Source organism: Clupea harengus, chromosome 22 (assembly GCF_900700415.2).
Source record: "Clupea harengus chromosome 22, Ch_v2.0.2, whole genome shotgun sequence".
NCBI lineage: Eukaryota > Metazoa > Chordata > Actinopteri > Clupeiformes > Clupeidae > Clupea > Clupea harengus.
The window spans coordinates 13,537,807-13,552,100 of NC_045173.1; the positions used below are offsets into that span (position 1 = coordinate 13,537,807).

Below are 14,294 nucleotides of genomic sequence, written 5' to 3' on the forward strand. Positions count from 1 at the left end.
TCAGAAAGACTGCATCACTGTAATGTCTTAAAGATGCAGTATGTGATTCTAATCTAGTAGAGGTGTTGTTAGATTAAGCAAATTTCTCCTCACAGTCCACTGTCTGTCAGTTTCATGTGTGTGCTTAAAAAAAACTCTGGTGTTTCGTACACAGTCCTTACTATGTAAATGGGAAACAAACATAGTGGTTCGGGCCGAGCCATAAACAATTCCAACCAATCAACACATTGCTTCAAGAACATGGAAGGGTGGGATGCAATTTAATCGGTTGTTGAGCTCCAATGTTAACAACCTTTCACAAGAATTGCGGAGTGTGCCTTTAATACCGGTCACATGCATTTCACCCGTATTCAGCAGTATTACCTGCTCTTTAAATAAAGTCTTCAGTTGTTCAGCGAACTCTTAAAGTCACCGGCACGCATCTGAGTTTGAGGGCCAAATTGAGGAAGGCTGCATTTTGACCCTAAATAGGTTCTGGCTGGAAAACATCTACTACTCTTTAAGTGCTGCTTATTGGACTCACTGAATGCTTTTGCAGTATTTATAATAAATAATAAAGGCTGTGTCTGAAGTCAATGCAGACAAAACATCAGAATGCAAAGCAAATACAATTTCAGTTAACATACAGTTCATCTGCAGCGTGGGAAATTGGTGTAGTTATGGAACACACCACGCCAAAGTCTGTCAAGTGTTTTCCCTGTGTTGGACTCGGCCTTAGTGGAGAATGTAGGTAATTGCAAAGGTTGTATGACAAGTCAAGGTGAATAAACATGGTACAGTGTACACGTCCTCTGTTATACTCCAGGATGTAGTAGAGCTTTCTGGGTAGGTGTGATCTTCCATCATGCATCTAGTCATATCTTTCTATCATAGGGCTCCATAATTTTACCATATTTTATTATTCATAATTTTATTTTAGAAAAATGCCATGTCGGTATGACACATGTATTTCTGGTACCAATACATGAAAAAGGAAAAGCCCCCTTTTACATTTCGGATATTTCGAGATAATGTATTTCCATGCGTACACTCCAGCCCAGTAAGTGGCGGTATAGGGGATGCTATTTCTAAACTGGCCAAGTGCCCCTGAGATAATGCAGAACAAACATTGTTCAGGTTGTCAACAGATCCGTGGACACGCTTTAATTTCCTTTCATTACCGCCTGATAATATATTGCTAATTTGTGGTATGCTTTATTTGTGTTGACCACCGTGTGACAACGCCTGAAATATTTTTACGGATTTTTTCTCCAAGGAAGCGACCAATGGAAGGCTTCAAGATATTAACCCATGAGCTTAAGGAACAGGTCGCATCAGTTATGGCGGCTTTGACGAAAACAGCAGTCACGGAGATCTGTAAAGTTATAGACAGTGAGTTCACTGACGTGAGGCGAGAGGTGTGTCTTAGGCAAAGTGAATTAGAAGCCCTGCGAACGAAAGTGCTCAGTCTGACAAGCGAAGGGAGAACCACAACAGCATCCGTGGGATGGAACAACGTCTGTGATGCACCTCCTCGCCGCTCAGTCGCTGTTCCGGTCTCGTCTGAACAAGGTGAGTGCTTGGATGAGTTGTCAAACATTTTGAATATTCGGCCATTGCACATTCATTTATATGTCCTCTTCTCCTGGATATGCTATCTATTAAGTTAATAGGCTAGGTGTTCCCCCAAATAAATCCATTCAGACATTGATTTATTTATGTAGTAATTTGCTAAAGTTATAGAACAGCTACTGTCTGCATCACCTTGATATATACTGATACACTTGATATTACCACATCATCTTAAAACACTTGTTCTGTCCATCCACAGGGGTAGCGGAATGCAGCACATTAATGGACACCCAACCAAAAGGTGGGGCTGTTGTCGAGCTGATTGTGAAAGTTGAAGTTGAGGAGGAGCATGGAACGCAGGAGACTAATCAGAGTCCAGGAGAGGACCCAGCCATTGGTTGTTCAGCGTCAGGGGGCAGTTTTCCTAAGTGGGGAGCTGGGTCTTCACATCAAGGTGCCGCTGGCCGTAGATACGGAGAGTGCTGTTTAGAAGCCTCAAACTTTTCTCCCAGCCAATCGGATACCTCCACGGAACTACGTCCCAGACCTCACAGGGCCGATCAGCTTCATGCACATGCAGCCCCGCTGCGCAGACACAGTAGTGCTTTGCTTCCTGCAGCCTTAGGCCTTGTCAAGAAAGAGGAGGAAGGGGAGGGTGTGGACACCCCTGAGGTGGAGAGAGCTGATACAGCAGGACAGACACACGGACACACACCCCTGCAGAGCCATATGTCAGAGCTTGATGCACACACACACACTCCCACACTCGTCCAGAAACATGAGGTGCAGCAAGGATTGGAGCATGGTCAGGGAGGAGGGAAAATAGGTGAGGAGGAGAGGGGACTGTTTCGGGGCCCCACCCATGGAAAGGGTTTCCCCCGTTACCAGCAGCTGCAGGCTCATGGTGAAGAACGTGCTGGAAAGAGAGGCACCAGATGTGGCACGACACCTGCTAATGCAGCCATTCATAGGAAATGTCCTGCTAAAGAATACCTCAACTGCTCGGGTGAGATACTGCAGAGGACCTTTAATCACATGTCATTATTGACAACTTAGTAAAGATGAAAACATGAACTATTGTTGAGGATCAATGAAATGTTGTATGACTATAGACATAGGTATAGTTTCTTTGTGTTTTACATTTTGTATGGTCCATTACTTAATTTCTGTACATTTATGAGAATCTTTGTTGTGTTTAATCTTTGTAGGAGAAAAGCACTGGCATTCTGAGATGGAGGAAAAGCCTACCATAGAGAGTTACCATGTCCAAGACTCTCTCCAAGTTTTTACACTGTCCTCAGAGCAAGAAGACCTAAACACATATCTCACACACACTTGGGACTCTCCTTCTTCTCTTACACACACACATCTAACACATTCTCAGGACTCTACCTCTGCATTCACACATTCACAGGAACCTGAGGGGTTAGGTTATTTACAGCAGGAGGAGGAGAAGGTGGATCAGAACCTCCATACAATCCCTCTCTTCTGCTGCTCGTCCTGTCCCAAGAGCTTCTCTCAGGAGACAGCATTGAAGCGGCACCAGCGCTCCCACTCAGACGACCGTCAGTTCGGCTGCGAGGTTTGCGGCAAGAGCTTTAAGCTGCGCTGCAACCTACAGCAACACAAACTCCTGCACAGCGGCAGCAAGCCTTTCGCCTGCCATCACTGTGGAAAACGCTTCACCCAGGCTTCTGCCATGAAGTCCCACCAGCGCATCCACACAGGAGAGAGGCCCTACCTGTGCACCATTTGTGGGCAGACTTTCAACCAGCACAGTCACCTCACAAGGCACCAGAAAAGGCTGCACCAGGTGCTGCACAACAGGAAAACAGCCCATGAGCTTCTGCAGAGCGACAACAGGCCCTTCGCCTGCATTTTCTGTGGAAAATGCTTCACCCAGGCGTCCGCCATGAAGGCACACCAGCGCATCCATACGGGAGAGAGGCCCTTCCTGTGCCCTGTGTGTGGGCAAACCTTCAACCACCGCAGCAACCTCACCAGGCACCAGAAAAAGATGCACAATTGGAACAAATCCCATTAAGTGTCTATGGTTGTATGTTTGTTTGTTTATTAATTAATTCATTAATTTATTTATTAATTTAGTTTTTAGTCTGTGTTTCCAAGATTCACTCAGCACAGCACCCTCAACAGTCACCAGAAACTGCACAGCAAGAACACGGTCTACGGAAGCTCCTCTGATGGTACGCAATCAGTGTAACAGGGTAAATTGTATACCCTGACTATTCTGAGCCGCAAGCAAGCAAACAAACAAACAAACACAGATCCTCATAACTGTGACTTCACTGTACAATCTACAGTGTAGCACTGACTCTGATGAAGCTGGTGAAGCTCCCAAGGGATAAACACAACCGAAAGAAAATCCTGTACTGTGTCGAGCCAGTTTGCCTGGTTCACATGAGATTAAAAATGTACTTGTCTATTATTCCATAACAAATTTAGATTTTGCGACACAGAAATGTATTATTTACTTCATAAAATCGGTGCTATAGTTCTTTTGTCAAGTTAAGAAAATGACAAAACTGAGCTATTTGCCTGTTCGGATTAGCAGAAGCAGTTTTTCAGGTCTTTAAAAATGATTATTTTCTCAAATATTACAATCTAAGTTGAAGCAAGGAGACTCTAGTGTGAAAGAACTGAATTATGTATTGGGTAATATTTGTTGTACGATGATTTATGATACATTCCCAAGTGGTGATACACCACTATAGGACAGTACATAAGTGCTGTTGTAGACTCCAGAAAAAAACAAGTTAAATTAAGGTTAGGGAAACCTTTCCAAATTTTTACTAGTAAATCCACTGTAACTTGAAGTCAGCAAGTAAGTTGCTACACAACACGTGAAACCTAATGCACCTTTGCTTGTATAATTTGACAACAGCGGTGGTGAGGGCGCGCTTGAGAAGTTAGTAAAGAGATTTGCATTGTGAACTTATATGGCAGTGTATAAATGCAAATCTAAGAATCTATATCATCCCTAGTTTGTTGAACTGTAAATAACCCCTATTAACTGCTCACTTACATATTTTAATTACATAATAAAATATCAAGGCTGGGCTCATTTGTTTTACATTTGCATTTAGTCATTTAGCAGACGCTTTTATCCAAAGCGACGTTCCTTGTGAACAATATCTTTATCACTCTGATTTTCACCCCTTTCCTTATAGGCTAAAACAAATGTCTTGCAGTCATGGGGGTATAAATAGTGATGGTATAACTGACAAAGCTCTGTCAAAATAAAATTGTATCTAGTGGGTTGATATAGGACTGACATTCAAGTCATATCCATCCTTTATTAGCAGATGTTAATGTTCCTACACTAGAGAGTGCCCGTTTAGTGGCACTAAACCAATTCCATTTTATTTATAATGCGCCATGAACAATGAATATTCTTTTACAGTAAACCCCATCTTCTCCCCGCAGTCACTACATTTCAGATGTCCTTTTGAAGGTTCTATGAAGGATTATGAAAATTCAGAGAATGACATCTCTCGCTGCGTGGTCGTAGTTGCAACAAAGTTTATTGCATGCTAAACTCACATTGATACGACCTCGTTTTGTCAGTGAGTCCAAGCTAACGGTTTACATCGGATATTTACGGTATTTTACTCTCCGCGATACCCCGCCCACCACCTCCATAAAACGGAAGTACCGTGGTGCCACAGAATGAACAGCTGTGGGAAGTCTCTTTCAGCTTTACTATTTACTTTACTTTACTATCTGGTATGCTCCCATGTTTCTCCGAAAGTGTTGAATGCTATGTAGTATTAAACAGTTATTGGATATTGTTGTAAGCGGTCAAACAGTGCAGCAGAAGCCTTTTCAATTTGTCAAAATGCCGAACCGTGAGACCCTTGAAATTCAGATCGCGTCTGTGATGGAGATTTTGGCAAAAACTGCAGTAGCAGAGATATGTAAAGTTGTAGACAGTGGTTGCGTGGAGTTTAGGTTAGAAATGTGTCGCAGACAAAAGGAAATTGAAGCTCTGCGTAAGAAAGTCCACTGTCTGACAAGGGAACGAACATCTACTCGAGTAGCTCGGCTGGATTCGGTTGCTCCTCGGCAGCGCACAGTTGGTGTTCAGGTCGACACGGAACAAGGTAGGCCGTGAGTAGATGACATCTTAGCCATTGCCTTTCATTAGAAATGGACGCATTATAGTTCTCTACCCGACATGCAGAATGTGTGTTTGTGTATGTGATTTCTTCCCAAACACCACAGTAGTCAGTGGTTTGGTTGCACAACCACTCCAAGTGTCCCACTTTTACTGCTAATTTATAAGGGATCATTGTTAACACCATAGCTGATGTAGCCAGTAGTTCTTGAGCATCCTCACATTTTATCTTACCACCAATTTCCTTTTCATTTATAGTGTTTCTTGTGTGTGTATGTGTACATGTATGTATATAGGCCTAGACCCCTTGGCATTACAAACCTATTAAAAAAAGGGTCCAGCGCTAGTCCTCCAGCAGGGTAGCAAATATACATAGCAAAAAAGCAATAGTAACATTGCTGTGTACCCTGACCCACCCCCCCCCCCCCCCCCAACCCCCCAGGTGTTGCAGAAAGCCAGGGGATGACAAAGCTACTAAGTCAGGATGAACCCAAAGGCCGAGCTGCTCCTGGACTGGTCGTGAAAGTCGAGCGAGGGCAAAAGAATAATACTCAGGGCACCCATCAGAGCCCTGGGGAGGAATTTGCGGTGGATTTCTCCGTGTCTGAGGTGGACTTTCCTCTGTGGGCACCAGAGATGTTGGATTCAGGTGGCCCAGACTGTGACCTCAGTGAGGCCCCGCCCCATTCACCCGGCCACACAGATGCCTCCACTGAGCCACACCCAGGCATCCGAGTGGAAGCTGATCCTCAGTTCGGTCCGTCTCCACTAGAGAAACACAGCTGTGGTGTCCTTCCTGCGCTGCGGTTAGCGCCTATCAAAATGGAGCACAGACACCAGTGTGTGTCCACCTCTGGATCAGGGTCAACTGAAACAACAAGCCAAGATGGGCACACAGCCTGGCATGCCCACCCAACAGAGGCGAATGTTGGGAAACCGACACTCGCTCAGGTACACAGCAGCCAAAAGGGGGAGCAAGAGCAAGAGCAAGAGCAGGGAGGAGAGGGTGTGGGCCCTGGCTGGGGGTTAGGGGGAGCCCTGGAGGAGAGACTGTACCTGTGCTCCAGGTGTGGGCAGGGCTTCCCCCGCTACCAGCAGCTGGAGGCGCACAGTGAGGGACACACTGGCGAGGGGGGCACCAAATGTGGCACGACACCTGTTAACGGAGCCACACAAAGAGGCAGTGCTGACAAACATCCCAAGTGCTTAGGTGAGCGACATCAGCAAAAAGCTTGCATAATCCACAGGATGTACAGGAACATGCAAGAAGAATGCATAGACATCATGTAAACACTGATTTATTGTGCTAGTGTTGTGTTCATTCACTTCATTTCAGTGTGAATGTGTTAAAAAATACCCCATAAAGCTCTATTAGTAACATCTCTGAATAAACACTGTAAATGTATAAAGTAATTTTATTTTGTACACCATTTTGTCTTTCCTACAGAAGATGAAGATTGGAATTCTGAGGTTGAGAGAAAACTTCAGCTAGAGCTTCAGCGTTTACAGGATTCCTTTTCCACACAGGACACGGAACACGAGGACTCTCACACACATCTGACACACCCTCAGGACTCTCCCTCTCTGCTCACACACACACACGAGCCTGTAGAGTTTAGTGAACTGCAGCTGCAGCTGAAGGCCGAGCAGGAGGAGGAGCAGGTGGATCAGAACCTCCACCAGGGGGGGTGTGAGTACAGAACAAGAGACCAGGGGCAGATGGAGTCAGAGTTTGGACTGGGCATCCAGAGAGAAGCTTCTGGAAGCAGACCACTACACCGAGGCCTGAAACACCCAGCCTGGTACTGTGCAGACTCCCTAAAAGAAGGCGCTGCGTTCCCCTCTCCTTGGAGTGAGGGGTCGGGGTCAGGTGATGACCCTCTCCACCAGAGGATGCTCACAGATCGGCCCGGTGTGAGTGGGAGGAGCCTCGTCCCAACAATTCCACAAGGCCTTTTGCCAATTCCAACTCGGATGAGAGAATCTGCCTTTTCTTCAGGCTCCTGTCTTGTCAGTACTGTGCCATCTTCCTCCTTCTCCTCTTCTTACTCATCTTCCTCCTCCTCACTAGTCCACCGCCGGCTCCTTGCCACAGCAACAGGATCCACGACAACCGCAATGCCTTCCCTGCACCACCAGCGCATGTTCCGCTGTCCGTCCTGTCCGAAGACCTTCGGGCGTTCGACGGACCTGGAGCGGCACCAGCGCATCCACACAGGCGAGCGCCCGTTTGGCTGTAGCGTGTGCGGCAAGCGCTTCAGCCTGCGCTGCAACCTGGTGACCCACGAGCGCGTGCACAGCGGCAGCAAACCCTTCGCCTGCCGCCACTGCGGCAAACGCTTCGCCCAGGCCTCCAACATGAAGGCGCACCAGCGCATCCACACGGGAGAGAGACCCTTCCGCTGCTCGCTCTGCAGCCGCAGCTTCACTCAGCTCAGTAGCCTGAAGACCCACCAGCGGCTGCACAGCAGGGCCGCCCACTACTGAAGACACGACAGGGAAAAATAAAAACGTCCTAATTATTTCATACCGGTATTGCTGTTGTCTTGAGTAATGCTCTTTGAGTCAGGTTCCTCTGATTGTACACTCCTTGAAAAAGATTATTTGCTGGTTCAGTATAAAGCTAAGGAATATCAAGAAGCCTTTCCATATGAAGAAACATTGTTGCTGAAAAGGGTTTTAGCAGAAAGATTACGCCCGAGTCGTCATGAAGCTTTTTGTCATGAGTTTATTTATACGAATAACGTTTGTGGGTGTGGGGAGACAACACAAAGATGACACCCTTCCAATGTGAGGAGGTGCGTTCAGGCTACCCATACTGTCTCTGCTAAAGAGTATGGTGCCTCCGTGACCATAAAGGTACAGTATGTTGGATTTAGGGTGATATATCGGCAGAAACAGAATATAGTATTCATGAGTTATGTTTTCATTAGTGTACAATCACCCTGTAACTATGAATTGTTGTGTATTCTTTAGCTTCGTATCTACTTAGGCTGTGGGTCCTTGTCCACAGAGTGTGCCATGTTGCGCCGCCATTTTTCCACAGTACACTACAGTAGAACGTACAAACCAAAACATTGGCACTAGAGACGGCAATCGTAGCTTCTCATTCACACTTGGAAAGTGAGTAGTATTCAGTTGGTTGCAATCTGCAGGCTCAGCGCTGGATGCCACTAAATCCTACATACTGTACCTTTAATTGACGCTGATTACCACTAAGATGAGATATAATGGTACAGCATGAAGGAATACCACACATGCAATACAGCACAGGACAAAAACAAAAGACACCATTGGATTTCTGGAGCCGCTGCAGAAAAGGACTTTGTATTATCCAACTTATAACACATATTAAGTCCATTGAACCATATGTCAAATAAAATGTTTATTCAATTTTTCAGTGATGGTGCTGTGTTATGTCCTTTTTTGGCAGAAAGACTGTTGTCAAAAATATTTTTCTAGATCCTTTTGTAGAGGTACATTCTCCCTGAATGGGACACCAGCTGGACATCTTTCAGAGGAATATGCGTTGATAAATAAAGGTTCAGTGCTGCTTCCCTTGTACATTGATTGTTGTTTCTAAACTATGTAAGAGTGAGTGAGTGTCCATTTCATGTTTATTACATATGACTTATATGTATTCTTTAAAGGAATTTTTATGATATTTTGAAATTGTTGAGGGTGGACAACTACGAGTTTTCACCGATACAATAACGGACACTTATAGACATTTGTCGGCACACAAAAGTAAGTTTGAACACTTATTTGAAAAACAGCACCCAACACAATATGTTGTTGATGGAGCCTATAGTATGTACACTGAGGTGGGTTACTTAAACCTTTTTCAATAATGTAGCCTTTTAAATATTGTTCTGCCCCTTGACCAGCGCAAAACATTTTTGGTAGAAGAAATAAATGCCTATATATAGAGGTATGATGTGCTGTGCTGTCAGTGTCTGATTTACTAAACAACTTTAACTGAAAACACTTAAATGCTTGCTTCCTTCTTCTGAAAATATGAGTATTTCATATAAAATGTGGATTATCGAGCCTACATTTACATTTTTATTGAATATTTTTTTTGTAAAAAATCAGGCATGACTGATATCTTTATAATTAACATTTTAAAGAAAAATCTCACATACCCCCTGCAGTACTCCAAAGTACCCCTTAGTGTACTAGAATCCCCATTTGAGAGACACTGACTTTCCATTCAGCTGTAAACATTACCCCTGGAATCTTAATTCAGTAAAAGAAATAAAAAAGAATGTCAGTATATTACACTAATTTACAGGATTGTGTCGGTGCTGTTTAAGACACCGTATTAGTTTTATCATGAACGCACTACTTTTTTTAGTCTAAAAGGGTTTTTTGTCTTTTTTTTATTATTATTATGGCGTTTTGCTTCAATAGGGCCTTTATCAATGACATTTTAGAGGTCCTCAGGTGTCACGTGTACATCCCATCTTCTATCCATTCAAATACATTGGGTTATATCGTATGTGTATACATTGTGCTAACACGTCTGTTTTTCCTTCGATGCATGTAATCTCACATTAAGGTGTAGACTTTTATTTTGACGAGGTTTTATAGCGCTGGTGCCAAAATCGTAACCGGAACTTTGCTATGCCACCGGTACAGTTCCGTTCTGCTAGCAACGATAACCCACAATAACCCCAGGAAGTAAAACGAAACGAGGAAGTAAAATGAGTTTGTTGTATCAAATGAAAGGTTTTTACAACAAACAACCCCTGTTTAATCGACTGGGTAATATAAAAACCTTTTTTATGCACGAGTTTTATTGATCCATGTGTCCTAAATGATCGGGAAAATAGTTAAAAGCGTGTTTGAAAAGTTATAGTAGCCTATTTGTCATTATAAAGTCCTAATCTGTCTACTCGCTAGATCAGACTTTATAATGGTATTTTGTTAACTGTGCATTATATTAACTTGCTTTAAAACAAGGTAAGATATAGTGAGTTAATTTAAGCGTACAGGATACTTTGATAATGACTAAGATGTAGCTGAAAATTGACATTAATATTACTTTCATAGTAACATCAAAATGGGTTAAAAACGATTCACTGATGTTACAAAAGTAATGATTTTCTTGTTTAAATATAGGGAACACTGACTAAACAGGCCATGCATTGTAATATTGTAGTACAGAAACAGTAAAACACACCAACAATCTGCTGATAAAAGGATTATGTCTTCAATAAAGTTGGTTGAACATGATTCAGAACACTGTAAAGAAAGGGATAAATATGGTTTAGCAAGTCATTATTCTTGGTCATTCACTGTGCAAAAAACACTTGACAACACAGATCACACAGGCGAAAAATGCATTATCTCAATGGCAGGGTAATTGCCATTGTGACATGTATCACTCCTTTTGCTGGAATGAAACTAAAGATTGTTGTCTCAATGAAAGGGGGGTGGAATATGTTTAGGACATTCCAAACATTAAATAAATGTGTGAAGTAGTTGAGATTTACGTCCCTGAATGCTCCACAATACTTTAAACATAGGTGATCAGACAGGCGAAAATGCATTATCTTCAATGGTAGGGCCATGTGACATGTATCACTCTTTGCTGAAAAAACTAAAGATTGTGTCTCAATGAAAGGGGGGTGGAATATGTTCAGGACACTCCAAACATTAAATAAAATGTGTGAAGTAGTTGAGATTTACGTCCCTGAAGGCTCCACAATACTTTAAACATAGGTACACACAGGCAAAATGCATTAACTTCAATGGCAGGGCCATGTGACATGTATCATTCTTTGCTGAAAAAACTAAAGATTGTGTCTCAATGAAAGGGGGGTGGAATATGTTCAGGACACTCCAAACATTAAATAAAATCTGTAAAGTAGTTGAGATTTACGTCCCTGAAGGCTCCACAATACTTTAAACATAGGCCTACACACAGGCGAAAATGCATTAACTTCAATGGCAGGGCCATGTGACATGTATCACTCTTTGCTGAAAAAACTAAAGATTGTGTCTCAATGAAAGGGGGGTGGAATATGTTCAGGACACTCCAAACATTAAATAAAATGTGTGAAGTAGTTGAGATTTACCCTGAAGGCTCCACAATACTTTAAACATAGGCCTACACACAGGCGAAAATGCATTAACTTCAATGGCAGGGCCATGTGACATGTATCACTCTTTGCTGAAAAAACTAAAGATTGTGTCTCAATGAAAGGGGGGTGGAATATGTTCAGGACACTCCAAACATTAAATAAAATGTGTGAAGTAGTTGAGATTTACGTCCCTGAATGCTCCACAATACTTTAAACATAGGCGAAAATGCATTTCTTCAATGGCAGGGCCATGTGACATGTATCACTCTTTGCTGAAAAAACTAAAGATTGTGTCTCAATGAAAGGGGGGTGGAATATGTTCAGGACACTCCAAACATTAAATAAAATGTGTGAAGTAGTTGAGATTTACGTCCCTGAAGGCTCCACAATACTTTAAACATAGGCCTACACACAGGCGAAAATGCATTAACTTCAATGGCAGGGCCATGTGACATGTATCACTCTTTGCTGAAAAAACTAAAGATTGTGTCTCAATGAAAGGGGGGTGGAATATGTTCAGGACACTCCAAACATTAAATAAAATGTGTGAAGTAGTTGAGATTTACGTCCTGAATGCACAATACTTTAAAATAGGTGATCAGACAGGCGAAATGCATTATGTTCAATGCAGGGCCATGTGACACGTACGTTTAAAGTATTGTGGAGCATTCAGGACGTAAATCTCAACTACTTCACACATTTTATTTAATGTTTGGAGTGTCCTGAACATATTCACCCCCCTTTCATTGAGACACAATCCTTTTTAGTTTTTTCAGCAAAGTGTCATACGTATCACATGGCCCCTGCCATTTGAAAAATAATGCATTTTCGCCTGTCTGATCACCTATGTTTAAAGTATTGTGGAGCTTTCAGGGACGCAAATCTGAATACTTCACACATTTTATTTAATGTTTGGAGTGTCCTGAACATATTCCACCCCCCTTTCATTGAGACACAATCTTTAGTTTTTCAGCAAAGGTGATACATGTCACATGGCCCTGCATTGAGAAATAATGCATTTTCGCCTGTCTGATCACCCTATGTTTAAAGTATTGTGGAGCCTTCAGGGACGCAAATCTGAACTACTTCACACATTTTATTTAATATTTGGAGTGTCCTGAACATATTCCACCCCCCTTTCATTGAGACACAATCTTTAGTTTTTCAGCAAAGAGCGATACATGTCACCATGGCCCTGCATTGAAAATAATGCATTTTCGCCTGTCTGATCACCTATGTTTAAAGTATTGTGGAGCATTCAGGGACGCAAATCTGAACTACTTCACACATTTTATTTAATGTTTGGAGTGTCCTGAACATATTCCACCCCCTTTCATTGAAGACACAATCTTTAGTTTTTTCAGCAAAGAGTGATACATGTCACATGGCCCTGCATTGAAGATAATGCATTTTCGCCTGTCTGATCACCTATGTTTAAAGTATTGTTGGAGGCCTTCAGGGACGCAAATCTGAACTACTTCACACATTTTATTTAATGTTTGGAGTGTCCTGAACATATTCCACCCCCTTTCATTGAGACACAATCTTTTAGTTTTTTCAGCAAAGAGCGATACATGTCACATGGCCCTAGCCATTGAAATAATGCATTTTCGCCTGTCTGATCACCTATGTTTAAAGTATTGTGGAGCCTTCAGGGACGCAAATCTGAACTACTTCACACATTTTATTTAATGTTTGGAGTGTCCTGAACATATTCCACCCCCCTTTCATTGAGACACAATCTTTAGTTTTTTCAGCAAGAGTGATCCATGTCACATGGCCCTGCCATTGAAGATAATGCATTTTCGCCTGTCTGATCACCTATGTTTAAAGTATTGTGGAGCCTTCAGGGACGCAAATCTGAACTACTTCACACATTTTATTTAATGTTTGGAGTGTCCTGAACATATTCACCCCCTTTCATTGAGACACAATCTTTAGTTTTTTCAGCAAAGAGCGATACATGTCACATGCCCCTACCATTGACGATAATGCATTTTCGCCTGTCTGATCACCTATGTTTAAAGTATTGTGGAGCCTTCAGGGACGCAAATCTGAAACTTACTTCACACATTTTATTTAATGTTTGGAGTGTCCTGAACATATTCACCCCCTTTCATTGAGACACAATCTTTAGTTTTTTTCAGCAAAGAGTGATACATGTCACATGGCCCTGCCATTGAAGATAATGCATTTCGCTGTCTGATCACCTATGTTTAAAGTATTGTGGAGCCTTCAGGGACGCAAATCTGAACTACTTCAACATTTTATTTAATGTTTGGAGTGTCCCTGAACATATTCCACCCCCCTTTCATTGAGACACAATCTTTAGTTTTTTCAGCAAAGAGCGATACATGTCACATGGCCCTGCCATTGAAGATAATGCATTTTCGCCTGTCTGATCACCTATGTTTAAAGTATTGTGGAGCCTTCAGGGACGCAAATCTGAACTACTTCACACATTTTATTTAATGTTTGGAGTGTCCTGAACATATTCCACCCCCCTTTCATTGAGACAC

The 14,294-nt window shown here is 42.6% G+C and overlaps 1 protein-coding gene across 1 annotated transcript; it reads left to right on the forward strand.

Annotated features, from left to right (window-relative positions):
- Positions 1-1,038: 1,038 nt before the first annotated feature.
- Positions 1,039-9,090, forward strand: LOC105889418. Its single transcript, XM_012815254.3, has 6 exons — positions 1,039-1,551; positions 1,811-2,557; positions 2,760-3,594; positions 5,338-5,672; positions 6,129-6,896; positions 7,134-9,090. The coding sequence occupies exons 1-6, from the start codon at positions 1,266-1,268 to the stop codon at positions 8,171-8,173; spliced, it is 4,011 nt and encodes a 1,336-aa protein (XP_012670708.2). The 5' UTR covers positions 1,039-1,265; the 3' UTR covers positions 8,174-9,090.
- Positions 9,091-14,294: the final 5,204 nt, after the last annotated feature.

Excerpts from the sequence above, each read along its gene's own strand:
- LOC105889418 (XM_012815254.3), top strand. The coding sequence starts at position 1,266 with ATGGAAGGCTTCAAGATATTAACCCATGAGCTTAAGGAACAGGTCGCA. Across the intron at positions 2,558-2,759 it reads AGAATACCTCAACTGCTCGG|GAGAAAAGCACTGGCATTCT; the intron begins GTGAGATACTGC and ends TAATCTTTGTAG. Across the intron at positions 6,897-7,133 it reads CAAACATCCCAAGTGCTTAG|AAGATGAAGATTGGAATTCT; the intron begins GTGAGCGACATC and ends TCTTTCCTACAG.